This window comes from Fistularia commersonii, chromosome 7, assembly GCF_037954325.1.
Source record: "Fistularia commersonii isolate RoL2024-O1a breed Wild chromosome 7, RoL_Fcom_v1.0, whole genome shotgun sequence".
Taxonomy (NCBI): domain Eukaryota; kingdom Metazoa; phylum Chordata; class Actinopteri; order Syngnathiformes; family Fistulariidae; genus Fistularia; species Fistularia commersonii.
The window spans coordinates 15,924,232-15,949,115 of record NC_141290.1 but is presented as its reverse complement, the minus strand read 5'-3'; the positions used below and the strand labels follow the sequence as shown (position 1 = coordinate 15,949,115).

At 40.4% G+C, this 24,884-nt stretch overlaps 2 protein-coding genes and 1 pseudogene across 3 annotated transcripts; 2 read left to right on the top strand and 1 right to left on the bottom strand.

Moving 5' to 3' along the window:
• The first annotated feature begins 978 nt into the window (after window positions 1–978).
• Window positions 979–11,377, top strand: pth4 (parathyroid hormone 4). Its single transcript, XM_086148870.1, has 4 exons — window positions 979–1,066; window positions 8,577–8,603; window positions 9,697–9,785; window positions 10,499–11,377. Exons 3-4 carry the CDS (start codon window positions 9,700–9,702, stop codon window positions 10,752–10,754), a joined length of 342 nt encoding a protein of 113 aa, XP_086004996.1. The 5' UTR covers window positions 979–1,066; window positions 8,577–8,603; window positions 9,697–9,699; the 3' UTR covers window positions 10,755–11,377.
• Window positions 3,720–7,169, bottom strand: LOC147232896 (uncharacterized; annotated as a pseudogene).
• Window positions 11,378–12,885: 1,508 nt separating the features above from the next.
• cept1b (choline/ethanolamine phosphotransferase 1b) lies at window positions 12,886–23,180 on the top strand. Of its 2 annotated transcripts, none has more exons than XM_086150036.1 (10): window positions 12,886–13,074; window positions 15,211–15,496; window positions 16,098–16,272; window positions 17,002–17,149; window positions 17,227–17,368; window positions 17,971–18,055; window positions 19,632–19,763; window positions 20,088–20,246; window positions 20,430–20,555; window positions 20,999–23,180. In XM_086150036.1, the coding sequence occupies exons 2-10, from the start codon at window positions 15,306–15,308 to the stop codon at window positions 21,119–21,121; spliced, it is 1,281 nt and encodes a 426-aa protein (XP_086006162.1). In that variant the 5' UTR covers window positions 12,886–13,074; window positions 15,211–15,305; the 3' UTR covers window positions 21,122–23,180. The 2 variants fall into 2 exon arrangements, with proteins under 2 accessions (XP_086006162.1, XP_086006163.1); XM_086150037.1 differs by lacking the exon at window positions 12,886–13,074 and adding an exon at window positions 13,145–13,168.
• Window positions 23,181–24,884: the final 1,704 nt, after the last annotated feature.

Genomic DNA, 24,884 nt, shown 5'->3' with positions numbered 1-24,884 from the left:
GGGGGAAGATATTCTCCAGGCTGATTGACAGCGAGTTATTGAAACCCCTCAGATGAAATCATTCGGGATGTTTGCGGTCAATCCCATTAAAGGAGAACACAAAAACACACACCCACACACACACACACACACACACACACCTTTCCCCTCCTAATGCAACAACACTGTACAGCCAGAAAGGAAAGCAATGGTGACTCAGGGATTTGCAATCCTCCATCATCTAAACATTTACAGCACTTTCCCTGTTTGACATTTCGATGCAGTTCATCAACTGTTGAAAGGAGATTCATTGCAAATAAATTAGTTTTCAATATTGTCCAAGCATTTATTTAGCTGACCTTTTTTTTTTTCTCAAAAGACTCAGTTCTATCAGACAAAGAGGCAAATTACTAATCGGGTCAGCAAATAATACGTTTTGTTGCCATCCTTTTGTCTATTACCTATTTGAATATTCACATAAACTGTTTGATTAAAAAAAATGATTTTTAGATTCTGTGTGGCTCATAAAATTGTATATATTTTTTTTTTATTATAATGGTGGAGGGCCTTGTTCCCCTGACCATCCCACAGTTTATCCAGGGTGTCGCTCCATGCAGGGAGTAACCTTAGCTGCCTCCGTGTTTTTTTCTTCTAGTCAGGGCTGGGGAACCAGCGGCTCATGCGAAAATCTCCCTACTTGGGAAGACGTACCTCTTGTTATCAGTCATTAGGGCTCTTCAGAACCATACTCAGTCTGGACCCTCACCCAGGAACACCTTGCCTTAGGATATTGGGGTTGTTGCCCCTGACAACACACTCTAAGGATCACAGGGGGACACAAATTTTTCCTCCTCAATGAGGTGACTATTCCCAGAGGTGTAATTCATTATCTGAAGAAGTGAAACACCCATTTTCACAATCTGCCATTTTCTTCTCTGCTGCAGAAATTCGGAAGCCACTCAAAATTGGGTTTTCTTCACTGAAGGGCTGAGATGATTTCTGAATGAGTCCCGTCTTAACTGCAAGTGGTAAATCCTATCATTCTCTCAAGGGTTTGATCACCAGCAGCTGAACTTCCAGGATTAATGTGAGTATAGCTCTTTCAGTTCAAGATTTACATCCTTTGAATCAGGTCTAATTAGAGGGTCGTCAGTGGAACATCCCATGACAAGCACAACTTGATTTTACACTTCACATTTCTATAGTTCCACTCAACAGAAATGCAATGAAGCAAACCCTTCAACCCTGAGGATTTGTCTTTCCAAAATTTTCCAAGTGTTCAAAAGCAATATCCAGGAGAAGAACCCTGCAATACTGCACACACGTCATGGTATGAGAGCAAAACTGTATTTGTATTTGGTGCGAGCTTTATAAATGGTGAACGTTGTAGAAATCAAACACTTGATTATGAGTAATTGTTTACTAACTGATTGTATGAAACGTGTCTCAATATTATTCTCAGCTCTTCCGGTGAAACAGCAGAAACCTGATGGTATCTGATATCTGTGATACATGTTATACCAGTTTCCCTTCATTTCATATGTTTTCAATCAACTAATCAGAAAACAGTAACAATCAAAAAGCAACAGCCCTTTCAAAAAAAAAAAAAACAGTGACTCCCTTTAAAGATTGAAGAAATTTGCTCTTCTGTGTAACACTGTCATCATGTGGATACAGACAAAACTACACCATATCTTTTTTTTTCTTGTCAACCTATGACTTTTACAAAAAAATATATAAACATGAACTTTACAAAATGGCACCTGCAGTGGATGACGCCTCTTCTATTTATCGGCAAATCAAACCTGATTTTGGGCTACAGATCCTGTCACCCTATTCTTAATTTGCAAAACAAGACTCAAACATTTTAATCTTAAAGTAACAACTTCAGAGATTTACAGGAATCCCTAGGAGATGCGTCAAATTAAAACTTGATGTCTCATCTGATTCCGGGCGTCTTCTCCCCCGTGACACACAAAATTGACCTACCTGATTAAAACATGCTGGTATCTGTTCTTCCTACACCTGTTCTTTTTTATGGTGGTTTATTCGCTTATTTCACATTGAAAGGTCACATGTTATCACATTGACAGCAGATAGGAGGCTATTCCTAGTACACGTTGAGTAAGATCGGACTCCTGACGCCCAGTGTGTGGCTCTGCTACTTAACTCACAAACATTTAGTTGACTCCACACCCATTTTCAATTCTAATGATTGCCCTGTTATTATATTGTGCAACCACAGAAACACTGGATGATGCCAGGACTAAGATGCAGCTCTGTTCGGGTTCTCTGTGTGTTTCAACAATCACTTTCTGACACGACCGCAAGGTTGAAGCCAATAAATATTGAACGGTGTAACATGAACCGACATTGCTGAAGCATTAACCATTTAGCACAGACCAGTGGTAGAGAAACTAAGAAGAACAGGATGAAAGAACCAAGCACGTTTGGTTCAGATTCACAAGATGCATTGCCATGCGTTTCCCCTAAATCTGAAAGGATGTGATTACAGTACACCATAAATTACTTTCTAATGTACCTGGCTATGGACAGTCACACTTTAATAAACACTGCCCACAAACAGAAATATAAATGTGCTTAAACCCACCAGCACAATCCAACGCAACAGCCTGTATTTCTGTGCTGTCAACAGAGGTCACTGTTGTCCAACAAAAGTTATGACACTAAATCTTCCTGCAATCTCTATAATAATAATAATTTATCAATCCTGGCAATTTGCTGTAATCTATCAGCATCCAAGGGAGAAGTGAAGGATTCGGTGTCTTGCTCGACAACACTTAGACCACACCACCTCTAGAAAGAGCGGACGCTTCACCGATCATGTCAAAGAGGTCTCTGAGAAAACACATTAACTATAATATCGTTTGAAATTGTAAAATTGTTTCCATCGAAACCAGAGCGGCTCCATTACTTTTACTTGCCGCACCGATGTTTGAGTCATGAGCTGTGACTTCTGATCTGTGCTGAATACTTAAACCCCGAGTGGAAGAAAATCCACCATCTGTCAGCTGATCAAGTGTCATGAACCTAAATCTCTTTAGACGAACAGATGTGACATGGGTGGCTTCTTTATGTTTCAACACAAGTCAACTGACCCCGTTTCATCCGACGGGTCAGAGGTTTGACCGCCTGCTAAGACTTCTGGTCATTATAGTCACAAATAATACAAATATTGAATTGTTTTTAGGATCAGACACAACTAGATGACAGGGAAGATGACAATTTCCACTGTCATTGTGGGATTTGAAATGAATTGTTTAAGTATTTATCCATTGTCTACCGCCTATCCTCCTCAGGGTCACGGTGGATGCTGCAGCCTATCCCAGCTGTCATCAAGCGGGAGGCAGGGTACACCGTGGACTGGTTGCCAGTCAATCACAGGGCCACAAACACAGACAGACAACCATTCACTCTCTCTCTCATTTGCACATCTGGGAAGTTTTCACAATTTTTCCAATTAGTCTGGTACATGTTTTTGGACCATAGGAGGACAACGGAGAACCCAGAGGAAACCCACACAAACATGGGGAGAACATACAAATTCCATACAGAAAAGTCCCCTGTTAGAATCAAACCAGGGTCCTTCATGCTGTGAGGCGCCAACCATAGCGCTATTGTACCACCCTGTTTAAGTATCTGCGCCTCTTATCTGATTAGAATTATTGAGATTTTAGGGATATGTTGAATTTGCACTGTTTCCATCCATCTTACCCCGTTTATCCGGAGTCAGGTCCCAGCAGCCGGAGCAGTGAGACCCAGACATCCCTTTCCCGCGCCACATGGTCCAGCTCCTCTGGGGGGACCCCAAGGCGTTCCCAGGCACGCCTAGAAACATAATCTCTCCAGTGTGGCCTGAGTCTTCCCCGTGGCCTCCTCCCAGATGGACATGCCTGGAATACATCCCCCAGGGGGCGACCAGGAGGCATCCTGACCAGATGCTCGAGCCACATATCTGACTCCTCTCTGTGCGGAGGCACAGCAACTCTACTCCGAGCTCCTCCAAGAGTCTACCAACCCTGCAGAGGAAACTCATTTCGGCCGCTTGTTTCTGAGATCTCGTTCTTTCGGTCACTGCACAGAGCTTGTGACAATAGGTGAGGGTGGGAATGTAGATCGACTGGTAAATTGAGAGCATCGCCTTTTGGCTCAGCTCCCTCTTCACCACTACAGACCAGTACAGATTCCACATCACGACAGATGTCACACCGATCTACCTTTTGATCTACCGCTCCATCCTTCCCTCACTCATGAACAAGACCCCGAGATACTTGAACTCCTCCACTTGGGGCAGGACCTCTTCCCCGACCCGGAGTGGGCATTTCACCCATTTCCACTTGAGCACCATGGTCTTGGATTTGGAGGCGCTGATCTTTATCCTGGTTGTTTCACACTCTGCTGCGAGTCATTCCAGTGAGAGCTGGAGATCATGGCCTGATGAAGCCAACAGAACCACAGTGTCTGAAAAAAGCAGAGACTCGATCCGGATCGGATTCCCTCGACGTCCTGGCTATGCCGACAAATTCTGTCCATAGATGTTGTGAACAGAATTGGTGACAAAAGGGCAGCCCTAGCAGAGACCAACTCCCACCAGAAAAACGGGTCCGACTTACAATCGGCAATGGGGACCAAGATCCGACACCGATCATACAGGGATCGAACAGCCCGTATGATGGGGTTCGGTACCCCATACTCCCGAAGCAACCCCTACAGGATTGACCGCAGGACATGGTCAAATGCCTTCTCCAGATCCACAAAACACATCCAGACTAGCCAGACAAACTCCCATGTCCCCTCGAGGACCCTGGATATAGAGCTGGTCCACTGTTCCACGACCAGGACGGAAACCACACTGCTCCACCTGGATCCACGGTTCAACGACCCAGCGGACCGCTAAATAGACCTCACAAGGGAGGCTGAGGAGTGTGATCCCCCGGTTGACCACCCCGGTCTGCTAGTACAGCAGAACTGTCCCCAACATTCATGCAATGCATCCAAGGCCTGTCAACCAGGACACCCCTACACCCAGGAACCCAGGGCGGACCTCATCCACCCCGGGGCCCCGCTACTGAAGAGCTTTTTGACTGCTTCAGGAACTTCAGCCCCGGAAATAGGTGTTTCTGAACCAGAGTCCCCCGGGTCTGCCTCTTCATTGGAAGGTGTTGCAACAGGGTTCTGGAGGTCTTGGAAGTATTCCTGCCACCGATCTGCATCGTCACGAGTTGAGGTGAGCAGCGCCCCATTCCCACTGAGCACGGTGTTGACGGAGCACTGCTTCCCCCTCCTGAGCCGGGGGATAGTGGAACAGAATTTCCTCGACGCCCACCAGAAGTCGTTCTCCATGGAATCCCCGAGCTCCTCCCACGCCTGGGAGTTTTTGCCTCGGCAACCACTGAAGCCGCATGCCGCTGGGCCTGCCAGTACCTGTCAGCTGCCTCCAAAGCCCCAAAGACCAATAAGGCCCAATAGGACCCCTTCTTCAGTTTGATCCCTCACCAGGGACCGACCACCTTACAGCCGCAGCTCCGGTCTGCCACCTAGACAACGGAAGCACGGAACATGGCCCATTCGGACTCAATGTCCCCTACCTCCCTCAGGACATGGTTGTAGTTCTGCTGGAGGTGAGAGTTGAAACTCCCTCTGACAGGTGACTCTGCCAGACGTTCCCAGCAGACCCTCACGTTACGCCAGGTCTGACCTGTATCCTCCCCCACCATCAGAGCCAGCTCACGACCAGGTGGTGATCGGTTGACAGCTCCGCCCCTCTCTTCACCCGAGTGTCCAGGACAGGTGGCCACAAGTCTGATGATACGACCACAAGGTCGATCAAAGAACTATGACCTGAGGGTGTGTTGGTGCCAAGTGCACATATGGACACCTTTAGGCCATAACATGGTGTTTGTTTGTTATAGACAATCCGTGAGAAGCACATATGTCCAATAGCAAAACACCACTCGGGTTCAGATCGAGGGGGGGCCATTCCTCCCAATCACGCCCTTCCATGTCGCACTGTTGTTGCCCACGTGAGCATTGAAGTCATTGAAGAATGACGGAGTCCCCGGTAGGAGCGCTCTCTAGCACCCCCTCTAGGGACCCCAAGAAGGGTGGGTAAACTGAACTGTTGTTGGGTGCATAGCCACAAACAACAATCAGGACCCGTCCCCATGCCTAAAGACAGAGGGAGGTTATCCTCTCATCCACCAGGTTGAACCCTAACGTGCAGGGGCTGAGTCAAGGGGCAATCAATAAGCCCACACTTGCCAGGCGCCTCCAGAATAAAAAAAAAGAGTTAAGCCCCTCTCGAGAGGCATGGTTCCAGACCACAGGCTGTAGGTCCAGGTGAGTGCGACTATATTTCGTTGGAAACTCTCAAACACACGCACCAGCTCGGGCTCCTTCCCCACCAGAGAGGTGAGATTCCATGTCCCAAGAGCCAGCTTCTGCAGCTGAGGATTGGACCACAAATGTCCCCTGCTCCGTACACCGCCCTGCTCACACTGTACCTAATCCCCATTGCCCTTCCTGTGGGTGGTGAGCCCAGGGGAGGAGGGACCCATGTCGATCCTTCGGGCTGTCCCCGGCCAAGCCCCATGGGTGAAGGCCTGGCCACCAGGCACTCGCCATTGAACCTGCCCCCAGGCCTGGGTCTAGGGGGTACCCCAGTGACCCGCACTAGGCAAGGAAAAACTAGATCCAACGTTTGTCTTCTTCATTAGGGTCTTCTGAGCCACACTTTGGTCCCTCACCTGGGGCCTGTTTGCTTTGGGTGACCCTTCCAGGGGCAAAAAGCCCCTGATAACATAGCATCCAGGATCACTGGGACGCGCAAACCCCTCCACCAAGGTAAGGTGGCAGCTCACGGACGGCTTTATTTACACGATTTGTCATAGAAAAAATTCAGGGATCAAAATTTTCAGTGTAAGTACTTGATATCTCATATAAAGGGCGTGTCTTCTGACCCCTACAAGATTATCATTGGACCACGAGAATTTAATCATCCGGCTTTCTTAGAAAACAAGAATCAGTGAAGCATGAATGAGTCCATTTCATAAAGAAAAAAATATTTTATGAGGTATAGTGTTTTGATCAATAATTTTATTCCCTGCTGGACCTTTGACCTTTAACTGATGGAATCACTTGATTGATCAATACTGTGCAGCCCACCTCATCATGAATGGAGCCTATTGATGGTTCCAGGACTTTCAGTCAGACCTTTCGAAAATCAGCTACCAAAATCACTACTGCAAAGTCAGTACCAGCAGGTTCCACTTCACCATTCTGTGAACAGGTGTCAGTCAAATTATATTAGTTATCAATGTGCTATTTAGCATTTCCATACGAAAAAAGAATCTCCTGAATGCATTTAGGAATAAAACAGTTAATAATACAGATTTCAGGCATTTTATTATAAAACCAAAATCAAATTTGACAGCACCACTTGAGACCGCAGACCACCCTCTTAGCAGCCGTGTGCCGGAATTGTCCGTGTGTGTCTGCCATGTTGACACTCCAGGCACAAACATCTTACAACCTACGTTCTTGCTCATTCCAATTGTCTCGCTAAGGTGGCTTAATTTTGACTGATTTCCCCCAACAAACATGTGGAACCATGAATTAAACATCTACCTGTTTCCTGCAGTGAGACACCTCTAGATCGTCTTCTTCTTTCCTTTGACTGTGACTGTCTTTTTCCTTCTCTGTCCGTCCCCATTTTCTGTGAAAGTCTTCACACGCTGTCATTAGGTCTCTAATGAGCTGAATCAGTCCTCGCTTTACTCGTCGCCCACGAGCCTCTGACACCAGCTTGCATTTCTCACTGAGGGAAACTCAGCCTAGAAGACGTTGTCAAGACAACTACATTTCTAACAGTGACTGTGATTGTGTGGTAGCAACCAGAGACCCCAGGTTGAGCCGGATTCATTAGCGCTGGTTGTAACCTCAAAGTGCGGGAGAGTGGAGCTGCAGGCAACCTGCAGTCCTAATGGCAAGAAAGTGTGTTTGGAAAAGTGTAAACCAGAATTGACAGACAGTTTGCCGACACTCAGTTTGTCTACACTGACTCATTCTGCATCTGCATCCACAACATCAACAACACAATTCCTCTTTGACATGCAAACTCTCCAAGGCGAGGGGATTAGACCAGAAAATAGGAAAATGATAATCCGACAATTGAATTTCATCCTCCTTTTCAAAAAGTCCTGTTATATAAATAGTATTTGCAAGTATGTGTACCTCATCCAGTTCTACAGCGAGGTGCAGCGGACGGCTCCAAACAGTTTTGTAGAGTGAAAAACACCTGCAAAGAAATTATGGTGCTAATGTTTGTTTCAATATGAATTTAACATGACCAACAATGACTTAGTTGGCATTCTTTGTTAATTGTCTGTGTTTCTTGTGTGTGTATGTGTGTGTGTGTGTGTGTGTGTGTGTGTGTGTGTGTGTGCGTGCATGCGTGCGTGTGTGTGCATGTGTGCATGCGTGTGTGTGCATGTGTGCATGCGTGTGTGTGTGTCAAGGAGCTTTATAAGAGTACCTGGTTTCGAACCTGAACTCAGTTTCATGTCTCATCTCCACAGGAGCTGAAATCTCCAATAGCAACAAATGTAAGTACCTTCACAATATTACTTTGTTAAAGACCTTAAATTTTAGTTATCTCCTACCTTTAAGGGCTTAAGTTATTTAATGGTATTGTTTGAAGAAACAACTATCAGTGTAATGAGTTATTGTTTCTGCCTCTGTAGAAAAAACAGCTCAGTGATTTTTTTTTTTTTAGTGACATAGTCAATTAACATTCTTAGCAAAATCAGAAAACTATCATATGTTAAAAGCAGTTTTAAAATGTGGTCAATTTTGTCCTGGTTTTAAAATGGATTTGATGTTTTTCATATAGAGAAATCAGTCAGCTGACTGAGCAGGAGAGGCTACACTTTTTTTTACTTCATAACTTCTCATTGTTGTACGCAGATGTACTATTTGTTGACAGAAACAGAGAGTTAGCATGGATGAATCTAAATCTAAATTCTATATTTACCCAACAAGAGCATCAATTTAGCGTTTAATGTGATGACTCAAAGTTACAGATGCACAGATTTTATGGAAATCTGGTCTTGATGATCTGGTTGACAGTTAAATAACAGCCGACAGTTAAAAAGGGTTTTGTCCCTTTTAGTACACTGTATTTAAATATAATCAAGTTCCTTCATCATCTAGTATCTGCTATGCACATTGCAAATGCTGTTTTTTGCACATGTATTCAAATATATTGGTGACTTTTATGAAGGAATTCAAGGAAAGAATTTTTGTTAAATATCTTGTGTGTTTATCAGAAAGATAAGCACTTCACTACAAACCTTTGAGATGAAACAAACACTGAGCGCCTGTCTAACTTCCTGTCCCAATGTAACATTCGTTGAAGAATAATTGTTTGAGAATCACAATATTTTATGTCAATGACATTAAAGAAATTTGTTAACTATTTGTTATTCGACATTTTCATCATTGTTTTATTTATTTATTAAATCAATTAAACTCAAGATATTATTCCAATAAAGAGACCAAAGGGACCACGCTATTGAACAAAGTTTCAACGCAAAATTCATAATGATGATGATTGGGAGTAAATGTTTACTCTTTTGTGAAGAGAGTGAGCATGAAAGGGGAATATACTTGTCTTTCTGTATCTCTGTTTGGTGACAGAAGATGCAGATTTCCCAACTGCCCCTCCACTGGATCGCTGTCATGATCATGGTTGTCTTTGCCTCTGTTCAGTGTCAAGAGAATGAGAGGTGACCCTTTTATCCACCCTCTTTTTGTTTGTTTTTTCATTGACAGCGATATGCAAAATGGATCCACTTCATGTGAGAGAACTGTCCAGCAGATTCTATGAACCTGCATGTAGGAACTAACTTTATCAAATATAGAATATTTCTGTTCACACCTAAGGACACACTTTTGATCAAAATATAATCACAAATACATCCGTAAAACATTAGTTAAACAAACATAATAGGAAAAACCTACCTTTTATAATCCAGTAAATCCGTATTTTTGGTTTGATTTGACTCAGTTGATGCGACAATGAAATATAACAGATTTTGCTGGGAGTCTGGCCCCTAAATTAACTCTATTTTAATCATTAAATAAATCAGTTGAGAAAAATCTATATCAGAAAAATCAAATCCCAGCTGCCTCTTGTCAAATCAAGCTAAATTCCTGGAACTTCAGAAGTGAGGATGGTGCAACCAGATTAATAGATGCTGGCTTCAAATTGCATGACAGTAATAACATGTGGCTGCATGCAGAGCTCAGTCCAGCTGTGAGTAAATGGAATATTAATTGGGATCCATTCTGCATTTAAATAAATTAGTCGTAGCGTTTGACGCTCACACTGGTCAAAGCATGTGAAAGATGTGTTCCGCAAGGCAACATGCAAATGTACAATATATCACATGAATGATACTGTTTCGAATCACTAACAGGTACTTCTGTTTCCCGCCAGTCGTCGTGCCGTGTCTGAACACCAGCTGATGCACGACCGTGGCCGGAACATCCAGAGTCTTATGAGACTTATCTGGCTGTCCAGCGCCATCGAGGGTCTCCACACAGCCCAAACCCGCTCGGCTGCTTTCAGTCCCCTCAAAGGTCCCCAATCAGACTCTGTATCCAGTGCTGAGCGTTGCTACTGCTGCACAAGGGCGCCAGCCACCCACGATGCGGAGGCTCCAAAGAGCATTCTTACCTCGCACAACTTCTAGTCAGAGAGCCATAGCATAGCAGCAAATCAATTAAAACATCAATGCCCCCCATCCCCATGTCAAAAAAGCACAAAGATGAAAAATGTATTAACTCAAATCCCCTTTAGTTGCAGATGTATGTGGCTATGGGCAGAATTTAGGTTTTATTTATGTTTGACTGTAATTTCACTGTCTTAATGTACAACCACATTGCATCTCCATCTACAGGGTTTCAGGATTTGACCAACAAATAAAAATATTTTCAAGCTTGGGTACTGTTTGGTGCTAAATAAAATTTGACTTAATTTACTTGGCAATATCTGCAAATACGCAAGTAACAACAATATAGCAGGAAAACTGCATAGGTTTTGATGAGTGGCATCTGATGTACACGTGGTAATTACATGATACCGGGGTTTTTGTGCAGCAGAGTAGAGGAAAGGATCTCGGAAGATAGATTCAGACAAAGAGACAAGAAACAAGTTTTTATTTGGGTGAAAGACCATTTGTTCTTCTCTCATCCTACATGGCTGATATCAATGTCATGACCTAGTGTCTGCAAGACATCAGCATTGGCTAATTAGAGAACAATTGTAAAACTATATTATTCAGAACCCACTTGATTACATGTACAGTATGAGACTATTGGGCTAAAAGAAATAAATGAAAAAAAAAAAGAAATTTCCCCACAGTGGGATGATTGAAGGAATAATCTATTTTATTCTAATGAATAGCTGAAAATACCATATATCAATTATTCTTTATCTCTATGTATGGACACAATTTTAATTAATCAACTGGTCTCGTCTCAGAACACACACACGTACACACACACACACACACACACACACACACACACACACACACACACACATACACACATACACACACACACACACACACACCCACACACGCCTGTATTTTCTCAGAAGGCTCAGATCTTTCATCATCTGCAGAACCATGCTGCAGATGTTCTATCAATCAGTGTTGTTCAGCCTCATCTTCTACACTGTCGTATGCTGGGGCAGCAGGCTGAAGGCAGCAAATGCTAACAGATGCAATAAGCTCATCAGGAAGGCTGGTTCTGTCCTAGCAATAGAACTGGAGACGTTCGTAGAGAAGTGGAGTGGAGGATGCTGAGAAAAGTGCTCAGTATCGTGGAAGCGGACCACCACAGAACACTACAGGAGGGGTTTCCTACCTGTGGCCAACTATTTATTCCCCCCCTTTCTCCAGGAAGGATATCTGACACATTGGACTGTGAATAATTACATCAATATTATGCTCAGTATTACCTTCTGCACCAACAAGTGGGTGATACAATGTTCATTCTCATGTGCACTTTTAGTTTCTTTCATTTCATGTATCAAGTACAAGATTACTTTTCATTATAATGTGTAATTGTACATGAATTATTCTTAAACCATGTACTTTCAACATCATGGGCTAAATTATTTACCTACATCATCATGTACAATTTTGATCTCAGTACCATGTCCTATATTAAGTTCAATATCATGTGAAATATATTTCTCTGCTGTCATGTAATGTCATGTTTTTATACAATGTGCATTATTTTCACTCTTCAACATTCAACATTACTCTTAACTTTCCATAATTATTATTATTACAATCATGTAGAATTACATTTAACATTGTCTGCTAACTTCACATTCATCATGTGGTGCAATCAACCTCTCAATAGCGCTGTCAATATTATTCACCATGTATTTGCCATTATTTTGTTTTACTTACTTTAATAAGCATACAGTATTCAACAAATAAAGGATAGATAGATAGATAGATAGATAGATAGATAGATAGATAGATAGATAGATAGATAGATAGATAGATAGATAGATCATTTTAGTATTTAATAATAGGTGTGCATGGATTTAAAAGAGTTAATGGATAGAAGGAAAAAAGAAATTGATAAAAGATGTGCAAAATGTGCACAGTAAAACGGCAAGTATCAGAAGTGCAATAAACTACATATAGTTGGTAGTGCAATGGTTGTAAGCACTTATCATCGGATGAGTCTGTGCCTCGTTTCAGTCAACCAGCATCCTGAAAGACCTGACAGAGGGTAAAATACACCCAAGTGAAAGTCAAGACTTCGCGAGACTTCCGCGACGTCTAACGTCAACCAGCTTGCTGTGTCAACTACTACAGTGACACCGGCTGTGGTGAACCATCCCCAGCTGCAACGTCAAAAACTATTTAAAATCGGCCAGGGGAATCTCAGATTGCCCAACCACGGACCGCTGCTGTCTGTCGGATTGAATCGCCATCACGGTCCCACGAACTTTATCTGCGCGGCATTCGTCCTCTAATCACCCAGGTCTGTCTGTGTACCACCCGTGATGCTAGCTGCCTTGGGTTTAGCCAGTCAAGCTAACTCTCTCAAGCTCTCCGCAGTGACCACGGAAGGTGTCGTTAGTATATTTTCATTTCCTCATTGTATGATATAAACCGTGACAGTGTAAAATATCCCGGAGCGATGATGTAATAACAATTGAATTCTACGTGTCCATGGTTAATTCAAAATTTCTGGACTGTTTACTGTAGCTATTTTTGAGCTAACGTTAACGTAAAGTTGGCTAATGCTAATCATCTGCACTTGGCTAACGGCTGGAATATGCTATGGGGCATGAGCTAAGGTTGGTAGGTGTCGTTGGAGGCTTGTCACCGGCTCATATTTTGCAAATATCAATCGAATCAAGTTAAGAGTCACATACAAAATGTTGAGTGAATCTGTCACAGTGTGACTTGATTTGTTCAGCATTAATTTGTGTCCAGTTAACGGAATACCATCAGATTATCTCCTTCAATCAGTCTGTTGACACATGTCACAGATGCCGACGAGACGGAAATTCCTGATTTAATCAATGCAGCAATCATTGAGACGCGTGGCGTTTCAATGTGCTGTCACTCCGAGGGGGGCACCCTTGAACTGACTTAAACAAAGTCTGTTTTTTTGCGTCATGTCATTTGCAACATGTATGATAAGCTGTCAGTGGAGACGGATTTTATTACTGCCGCGTTTTTTCAATTGACTAGAATATTTGTCTGACTGATCTGCTATTGGTTTCTGTGCTCGGTGGTTTTGGATTAATGCTCTTTTCATTTACGCTTCCACGTCCCTAGCTATTGTTGTTGAGGAGTACTTCCTGCATTCTGACCTCAGCCCCTCTTTTTAGAAGGTTGCAAGAATCTCTCTTTCCCTCTCTATGTGTTAGTACTTGTAACATACATAGCCTGAAAATCATGGGTAAAAAACTTGCAAAAGTTGCCTTTAGATTGACAGCACAAGCTCTTATATGATATTTAATATTAAATAATACATGTTTGATCATTAAAGTATGAGCTATATTAAGCTATATACAGTGAATAAATAAATACACTTTTGGAATACAACCCCAAAGGAGCCCAAATATTTCTTTTAATATTTGTTGAACCGTAATTTTACTTTATATCGAAATGATAAGTCATGATATATGTTTACAGCCTCGCTCTAAGGCCAACTGTTCTGAATTTGGGTCATATGTACGTCATGCAATTTATCAGTTTGCACTGGGGCTGAGCTGCATTTCATGACATTTAGCTATATTTCAACTCTTCTCTCTGTTATATCTGTCAGGGAACATTTGAAATTATTTACGGCAGAAGGCATGAAGTGAAAACAGTATTGTGCATTGCAAGAGCTCTTCTCGCTTGTACATAAGATATTTAACAAGTGGCCTAATTTTATACCTGCCTCTGTTGATTGTATGGCAGACAAGTGTATGTCACTGAATTTCAAAAACTTGGGGGAGGGGTATCTTTGGCCATGAAGAACCCTTTAAATCTCACAATCTATTTCATCGCACAGGGAAACATCTTGTTTTGTTTTCTCTTAGATGGAGAATTGCCCTTTTAGATTTCTGTTCATGATATTGTTTAGATTGTATATTGAGTTACAGGAGAGTTTGGGTTAGCTTTTTTTTTTTTATCAGCAATATTCAGAAGATTTTATTTACTTCAGTCGTGTGCTCCACAGAATTAGAAATACATACATTTCCAATCACAGCGTATTAAAGTAATTGTCTGCAGGATTTTATTTTGATAATCATTTATCAAAATAATCATAATAATCATTTGGAATAGAACAGGCATATTTGGGGGAATCCATTGCCTAGATTTTGTGTCTTGGCTGTAAAATACCTGTTCTTAAATAATCATGTGCATATATTACTTTATTAAAGAATTTTGTATCATTTTTTGTTATAGCTTATAGAATACTAATCAAAATAATCAACACAGATCTGCAGAAAAATTGTTTTCAATTATAAGATCCACCGTGATGGTAAGGGTGATCTTCCCTCAACAGGAAATAGTCTGTATTAGCATAATAATACCATTCTTCATCAAGCAGTTCAACCAAACAATGTTGATGTATTGTGAATTCATCTACTCCTTTTCCTCCTGCTTGTTGCAGCTTTATCCAGCCCCCCTGTGGATCTATAGCCCCTGAGGTGGGACAGTGGCAGAGGCAGAGCCATCGGGGACCAGAGCAGCAGCCAGCAGGGCTCCATGAGCGCGACGGGGCAGCAGCAAGGGGGGGGCTTGCGTTCTCGTCGAGGCCTTGTCCGGGACAAGGACCCGGGGCCGGGCTTGGGCATGGAGGCAACCTGCTGGCTGGGCTCTGGAGTGCTGCACAGGCTGATTGAGCTACCATCGCCCCCCCTTTCAAGACAACAGCTCAAAAGACTTGAGGAACACAGGTTTCACTTGTTTCCTCTTCGACTGACTGAGTTTGAGTGAAGGGTATTTTTACCCTGCCATTATTCAGTTCATTGGAATTTAATGGATCAATATCCCCCATGTGCATGTAGAATCACCAAGTGTAGTTTTAAAAAAATTACGGTAGCCTTCAGTGGCTTGTGTTTGGTTTAAAATAACCTGTGATACAGAATACCTTGAATAACTTTTTTTAACTTTATTTGACCATGCGATCACTCGAACTCAAGAAAGCTGTTGCTTGTGTTGGAGAAACTTGAACATTTATTCATCATATCTAATTCAGGCTGTCCAGAATAAAATGCAAACCCAATACACATTGGGTTTACATTGACAAACTTTGGTTTCATCATATAGTCCTTAATTGTACTGTTATGCTCTACAGTTTGATAACACAAGGGCACTAACATAAAAGACAGTACCAAACAGAAAATCATCATACAACTGTTTAGTTTGAAATTCAGTTACCCCAAATTATTGCTCTGATGTGATGTCATCCTCTTTTATCCTTGTCCTCCTTGAGCAGAAGTTTGATCATCAGGTTAAAACTTCAGATCTTCAACTGGATCATGTCCACCAATGCAGGTACAGCAGTGCAGGACGCTCTCTGCTGGAGCCTTTAATGCAGCGTTATTGGGAATGGTTGGTGGGACGAGTACCTTCATGGATTGCCCCAAACCTGATCACCATCATAGGCCTGGCAACCAATGTCTTCACCACTCTTGTGCTAGTCTATTACTGCCCGACGGCCACTGAGCAGGTGTGTCGTCACTCTTAATTTTTAATTTATCTATTAATGAAGTGTATGGGCTTGGCTGTTCTTATCCAAATTCAGCACTGACATAATTGCATTTGTCAAATAGCCTCATAGAAGTCCCTGCAGAACAGGAACTGTTAGACTTTTCTGCCCCTATTGGAAATCACAACTGACACTGCTGTAAGCACTAACTACTTTATGAACATACCTTTCAAGAACCATTCTCAAGTGACAATCAAAAGAATATTGCTTACAAACTCCATATGTGTCATGTTGCTGCCTCAGCTTGCAAGGAAGAAATCCACAGCCTGTCATACAGGCATTAGTAACTCCATTAGTCTGATTACAAAGTAGCACAAGGCCTCAGTTATGGTGTTGAAGTTCTCACTACAAATTCATCACAACTGACACATCCGCATAGCTGTGTAACCCAGTTTGGAGAATGCAGTAGTCTGATACAGTGATCTAATACAGATATGATAGCTAGTCGAACTATAAAAGTTGTTGGGTTTTGTTATAAAGTTGTGTCATCAATGAGACGAGCCTTTTCATTGCATCATGCCATGTGGGACTTGATTGCCCCTGTTAGGGCTAGCCATTTGATCAGCCTTGAAGCCCCAGCTTTTTTCTTCTACCTCTTAGACCATCTGAATCATTTTGAAAGAAGGATCTCAATCGTACCTGAAGTTTTCCTGTTGGAGACAATCATCGCTTGTGTGATTTCTGTTTCAGGCCCCTCTTTGGGCGTACCTCTTGTGTGCTGTGGGTCTATTTGTCTACCAGTCACTGGATGCCATTGACGGAAAGCAGGCCAGACGAACCAATAGCAGCTCTCCACTGGGCGAGTTATTTGACCATGGCTGCGACTCCCTCTCTACAGGTTAGTTTCTTTCCTGTTTGATTCAACTCCACTTTGGCTCTGAAGCTTATTTGACTCCCAGGTTGTCCTATTCGCAGTGTTTGTGGTGCTGGGAACCAGTATAGCGGTGCAGCTCGGCACCAACCCAGACTGGATGTTCTTCTGCTGCTTTGCCGGGATGTTCATGTTCTATTGCGCCCACTGGCAGACATATGTTTCAGGCACCCTGCGCTTTGGCATGTGAGTCTATTTAGACAAAATCTTTTTTGTCAATTGCAGATATGTTAATACAATCAGAACTTACTTGATTATGCAGCAAAGGAAAAAAAAAGCTCTTTCAGATAATATGCAGCAGATCTTCCCTCTGTTCACACATAGATTGTCCATCAAGGCCTCAAAATTATTGCTCATTATAAGGTTACCTCTTGAAAATATTCAGATAAGTTTTTGTTAACATTTGGCGAATTTATTTCCAAAAATGAGGGCCGGGTAATTAAAAACAAACAAGAAAGCAGGTGATACAATTGCAAGAAATGTTTTCCTTTGTTTTTCTTTGAACAGAACAATTTTCAGTCATTTTTAATTATATTACATTTCTGAATGTCTTCATGGACAAACATCACCTGTCCTCTTGTGTAATCTCTGCACTTTTTGTCCAGTCATGATGAGGCTGAGGTTATTGCCTCTCTTACGTGCCTAACATTTGCTGTTTCATTTAGAACAGACAGGAGGCTCAGGCTCAGGTCTCCATGTCAAGCAGTGTGTTGTAGAGGGAGGCTCCAGGATTACTGTGTGTGTTGGTTGACGTAATTCATCTCCTCTACTTGTCTCCTCCCACTCAGCATTGATGTGACTGAGGTGCAAATCTTCATAATAACCATGTATTTATTGGCCGCCGTGGGAGGATCTGCTTTTTGGCAATCACTGGTAATTCTTATCACTTCTAATTCCAATTAAAATCAAAGTAAAAGGAACTCATGCCACAATTACTCAGGGGCCTTTATTGACACCAGCATTTCAACCGTAAAGCTCCTATAACGTTGTGTTATTTGTTTGTTTGTTAATTGGTTTGTTTGTTTGTTTTTTCAACTGAATTTAAGATCTCTTTTGGGATGTACTAATTGTCCTTGTTGGGCTACAAATAATGACTTAGACATGACATTTGCAGGTGAGAGTGGCTGATGTTTATCTGTTTGAATCTCTGAAAGATTGGGTTTTATATTTTATTTATTTTTCATTTTGATACCTACTGTATTTCTTCTGCTGTAGCATAAAAGGAAGAGTAATGACATTAAAATGTGTAGTGTTTTTCAATGTTTTTACTATTAGCCAGTATTTATTTCAATTATTGGTATCAGTATATGGCCAAAACTTTGGAAAATTGATCCATCGAGAATTTGACACTTTTTCTAAGCTAATATTTAGAGTCTGAATGATGAGTTAGTAAGCCGATCTCAGCTCCTATAGACACATTGGTATCACTGTAAATTTCATCCAATATTAAATCTTAACCAATTAACATTTGAAAAATATCAAAAATATACAATTTTTGTGTTTTGATGTTAATAAATACTTGGTTCACCGTTGAATTCAGTCTTACCTTTATTTCTATTTTCAAATTAAGTTCTATGTCTGCTGGATGTCATTCTGATATTGAATGTACTGTAATTTCCAGACTATAAGATGCTATTTTTTTTTCACACACTTTGAACACCGTGGCTTAACCAATGATGCAGCTAATTTATTGTTCACCCAAAAAATCGCCCAAACATTTAGCCTTGTCGTACCAAGGAAATTTCCGTGAAAGTCTGAGGCTCTTCAATTCCGACACTGAAGAATACAGGAGATAAAAAATGGTTGGATGGATTTTTCCTTGTGTTATTTATTAATAATCTTTTTCACCAGCCATGTTACAGGCACTGTTCAGAAAAAAAAAAATTCAGCACATATTTGTAGATGTTACCGGTATGTATTTAATTATAAGTAAAAAAAAAACAATGTTTCTGTGTAAATACATCATATTACAACGTGGACACCTGCGGCTTATGCACAAGTGTGACCTAGATAAGTACATACATATTTATTTGTTTATATTCAGCCGGTGCGGCCTATATTCAGGTGCGGTCAATAGTCCGGAAAATACAGTATGTTTTCTGGCATCCAATTAATTTGCATGTGTCTGAGGCTAAATTAACATCATCCTGACCTTTATGGCATCTTTTTTTTTTTTTTTTTTTAGTGCAGCCGATTGTTACGGATGTTCAACATATAAATTGTGTTTAAATATCAGTAAAGACTGAAATATATCTAAGTAATATTGAAAAAAACAAGTGGATTTTGAAAAAAATAAACAAATAAATAAAACTATATTTTGAAAACAATACATTTGTTCTTACTATATCAAAATGTTGGCTGTTTATTCTCCAAGATAATCAATATCAATTGGGCTCTGATAACATGGTTGAGGCACTTAATATCAGTCTTTGGTTGTTTTCATTTCCAGATTCCTGTCCTAAATATCCAGATGAAAATGGTTCCTGCTGTTTGCACATTTTTAGGAGCAATTTTTTCCTGCACCAACTACTTCAGAGTTATATTTACAGGAGGGGTGGGCAAAAATGGATCCACAATAGCAGTAAGTGTGAAAACATTTCCCTTTATTTACATCAAATTACATGAAAATGGAATTACAGTTAGTTATTCAGTCAGTCTTTCACAACTGTGGTGTATAGGCTTGTAAAGTTATTAAAAAAAATGACTTCCTTCAACTTTGATTCTTGAACTTTATTTAATGTTCGTTTTTCAACTGTAATTTCTTCATGGATCATTAAGTCAGGCTGCTCATTCCCAATTTCCCATAATGTCCAATAAAAGTTCAAATTGATTTTCACTTTTTATCCACAATCGTCAGAAACCATCATCTTCTGCCACTGACCCTGTGTGTCTTGTGCATCCTCAGGGGACCAGTGTCCTCACTCCAGTACTACATATTGGCTCGGTTATAATTTTGGCCATGATGATTTATAAAAAGTCTGCTGTTCAGCTGTTTGAGAAGCACCCATGTCTTTATATTCTGGCATTTGGCTTTGTCTCAGCCAAAATCACAAATAAATTAGTGGTAAGTTATTTCAGTCATAAGCTGTTTAGTTTTTAAAGAGAACATATGAAAAAGTTTTGAAGTTGAAGGTGTGTGCGTGTGTGCGTGCGTGCGTGCGTGTGTGTGTGCGTGCGTGTGCGTGTGTGTGTGTGCGTGTAAATTTAACACAACAGTGTCAAAAGACTTAATTTTCTTCTCCTCCAGGTTGCACATATGACAAAAAGTGAGATGCATCTCCACGATTTAGCCTTCCTTGGACCAGGACTCCTGTTCCTGAATCAATATTTCAATAGTTTTATTGATGAGTACCTGGTTCTGTGGATTGCACTGGTAAGTAAAATCACAAAAAAATGTTTTCATTAATTTTCATGAAGGGATTGTAAGTAATGTTTTATTACAACAAGTTCCAACCAGTAGCCATTTATATATCATTCAACATTCAGTATGTCAGAAATAGCTAAATTGATTCTCAGACGCCAAGTTGTGATTGAAGTATTTTACAAACTTTAACTGAAGTATTGTCAGCCAAAGTAAAATAGGAGTTTGTGCCTTGTTATATCCACTGCAGGAATGCTGATATGTGTTGTATGTCCATTGGAACAAGTAACAATCTAAAATAGCTTGCTAAATTAGCTAGTGTTTCTCCCAAAACAAATTAATAAATGTTTAATGAATTGCCCCTTTGCCTCAGGAATCACGTATTATTGTTTCACAGTGTGCAAACCATCGCCTCTCTGGCTTTAAATCAGTGACTATCTTTATTTCTTCTCCAGATCCTTTCCTTCTTCGACTTGGTGCGTTACTGTGTCAGTGTTTGCAACCAGATTGCCTGCCACCTTCACATTTTTGTTTTCAAAATCAAGCCTTGTTCAGTCCTCAGCTCAGCTCCTCACTGAGGACACATTGGCCAAGATGGACTCTTTCCCTTCCTCTCAGTTGCACTCATCTTTTCTTCCCCATTTTCCACAACGAGATGCTGAGGAGGACGTGTTGTATACGTACGTGCTTCTGCCAACTGAATGTGAGGACATATAATAGAAAATAACAATACTGAAGTATTACCGTCATTGTTTCTTTCACCGGTGTGTACCAGTTACATCTTCTGCCCAGTAATAACTTCTGCATCTGACAGAGCAAAGGTGCTACTCAGTCTGTTGGTGTTTTAACAGTTCCTGTGCAAGAAAATTTACAGGAACCAAACTCTTTGCTTTTCATGATCATCATTTTTTTGTAAAATTTGCATAATGTTACCTTTTGCTATTGTAAATATCAAACTGTTATTGTGTCTGTGATTCTTTTCAGTTAAAAAGAAATCCTGCTTTGACACATTCTCTTCATGTACTATATAACTTAAAAATTTATTTCCTGCACATTTCACAAAACTGCAACTGTTTTAAGTCAGCAGAATGTGGTTTGGGGGGACTAAAAAATTATTTTCCTTCTCAAAGTGACCAACATTCAAAAACCCTTTGTTTTTCATTCAGTTTGTCCACTAAAGTCACTTTAAAGGATAACGGTACACATTTGGATACTTCTCAGGTTTGGGAGGGATTTGGTTTTAACTTATTGATATAATTGTTCTGTTTTTTGGTTACGTGGTTCAGGTTTCACAGGGTTCTTTCATTTCACTTTCTGTTGGAAAGCCTCATTGTTGAACACGAGTCTTCCCTGTACCTGGTGTCTGTATCTTGTCTTTGCACTAACCAGGTTTGAAAGCAAATGCTTTTGTATACATCGTCCACGTTGTAATAACAGGTGGACATATTAGTGAATCTTTTCTTTCATATTTCAATTATTGTCAACAAAACCCATGAAAGACCAAACAATGTTAGTCCCAAAGAAACATCTCACACTCTGTCCAATCAATAAGGGGTGATAAAAATAACATGATATTGCAATAATATTGAAAAAGCAAAAAAAACCCTTCCCTCTTATTTGAGTTCTCAGTTTTTTTTAGGTAAGCAGTCTCTTTCTGCTCCCGTCATTATAAGACATAGTGTCACATTCCTGGCCACTGCTTCTTCTTTTTTTCTTTTTTAATCAAAATAGTCAAAGTACTGCATGGGCCGGAAATAATTTAGCTCCATCAACTTCTGTTGCTCCAGCAGCAAGATGATCTGAGATACTGGACGATCACGATCTATAGGACAAATTGTTAATATTAGGCTGTAATCATGCAGAAAACAATTGTAAGATCCAAGTCTTTTATGGGGATTGTTGGCTAAAAAACAGTGAATGCCACCTAACTGAATGTTGGAAATTACTGTGAACATCTCACTGCTGACCTTAACTGATTTTGGACATTGATCGTCAAAATGATGTAACTATTGATGCTCCCTCCAAAACTCCTGCTGAAATAGAACAGCTGCACGCTGGATGTGTCAAAATCACACGATGACATCACAGATTTTGAAGTGATGACTGACGAGAATCAGCTCAAGCTTTGTCCTTCGCAGTCAATAAAACATGTTTATATGGATGTAGCTGCCATTTGCTCTGCCTCCACATCCATGTCCATTATTCTGCTCCTACAGCGCCTCTTTCTGACGATGTTTAGCGTTGCTGCTTCTGAACAAACCTCTAAGTGATGGCCTGTATTAATTTGGAGATACTTTTTTTTTTCTCCTAATCTATTTAGTGTCTTGCTTTTGCATATTGTGCCTGTTTTTATTTATATTTGATTGAGCAGTTCTTTCTGCAAATACTGTACCGAGCCTCTTCAGTTTATCAATGTTTAAAATCTGTAATGTCAAATGTATGTGCAACTTCTGAACAGTGTCATTGTCTTAACTGGACGAGTTTGAATGAAAGGTGGTATCGTTGCCACAGTGTTAAAGAGGTCCCTTCGCCCAAATCACAAAATTACATTTGTCTTGTAAGGCCTTGTGGAATATTAAGTTGAAGAGTCACAACAAACATTTTAAAATTTATAGAATAAAGATGAAATATTCCGAGGTAAATGTGTTTTTTTTTTTTAATCTAAAGTCTTCATTAGGATTGCAAATAAATCTCTTCTTGGAGAGAAATTTTAAGCAGCATAGAATGTGAGAATGACAATTTAGTTAAACTAAAGCAATGTGATGTCTTTTTTTAAAGTGCACGCTGCTGTTTATGTAAAAATAAAATGTTGAGATCTTAGTTAAATTTATTGCATATTGTTAAAAAGATGTTAGTTATTTTGAGAAAATATAATTTTGAGAAATCCATTCTAAGAAGAAACAATGGGTAACAATGAGTTTTTGAAAACTAGATAGGAAAAAAAAATGTTTTAAATACAGACTATAGTGGCAATATTTCCAGAATAAATCCTTAAATTATATACATATATAAATAGTGTGGGTGAAATTATTATATTTCAAGAAAATGTACATGTTACTAAAATAAACATTGAAAAAGAATAATAATGTAAAAAGATACTAGAACAATGCTTTCAGCGCCAAAAAATATATATGAAATTCCACTTCATGTACGTGAAGTGGTAACATCCCAAAGCAGGTAATGAAAATGGTCTGTATGATAGAATTCACACACAGGTAATGGAGATGTGACTTTTGTGATTTGTGTGAAAGACTTCTTCAAGGAACTCATCAAGTGTTTTAATTTGAGAGATTCATGGGTGTAAATGATAATACATGTATCACCAAACAGTGTTGCCCACAAACATGACTGGCCAGAATGTCACATGAAGATTTTTACTACTTTATGTTCTGTCTTTGAGTGTTCAAACGAGGTGTTAAAGGAGAAAATGCACTGATGCCCATATCTGCATGTTTGATGTACTGCTGTACAGTTTGTTCCGTAGCTGGTCAGTGTTATATGAACTCCACAACTCACAAGTGCTGGTTGTGGCCGGAGACGCATTCAGTGCAAATTGAATTACATATTACATTGGTAAGAACCAAACTAGAGCATTTATTGGTTAAACTAAGTTGCCTATAGTTCACCCAATAGCCTAAATTCAGATGAAAATTATTTAAAAAATTATAATAAAAAGGCTATATTTATCAACTTTCTGAACTGAACTTTTTTTTAAGAGTTCATTTACACACCTCCAAATGAAAGTGAAATGTAATTATTCCTAATCCAAAGACAAGTCATTTTTTTTTCTTGAAATTCAGTTTGATTGTTCAAATCTACACCTATGCCCCCACCTATAGATACAGGGTCATTTTAGTGTATCTAGTGTAAGGAGACCACAGTCATTGTTAGTCAGAGTTTGCCTTAAACGAGTTTGTTTTCTATTGTTACATTCTGATGTGAGCCCTTTCACATGTTGTTTCCTGCTGAAGGCTTATGTGAAGGTTTTTTGACCCTGCCAAGCTCAGGTAAATCCCCAGTGTGTTCCTTGAAGACTCTGTTAACTGAGATCACCTGACAATCTCTCCATCACTTACCAATGCAAATAAACAGGCAATTTCTCACCTGAACCAAAAAAATTAAACTGCTTGTGTTTTTTTTTTTTTTTACTAGAAAAGAGGAAACTGGTAAATGGTCTCAACTTATAAAGCGTTTTCCAGCAATAATTTGCCATAATGGTGGCAGAGCTACCGTGCAAAGCACCAACCAGGCCACCCTGAGTCACTTGGGAATCAGTGTCTTGCTTAAGGATACTTCGCCATGCATAAAAGAGCTGTAACGTGAACGTCAACGCTTTGGTTG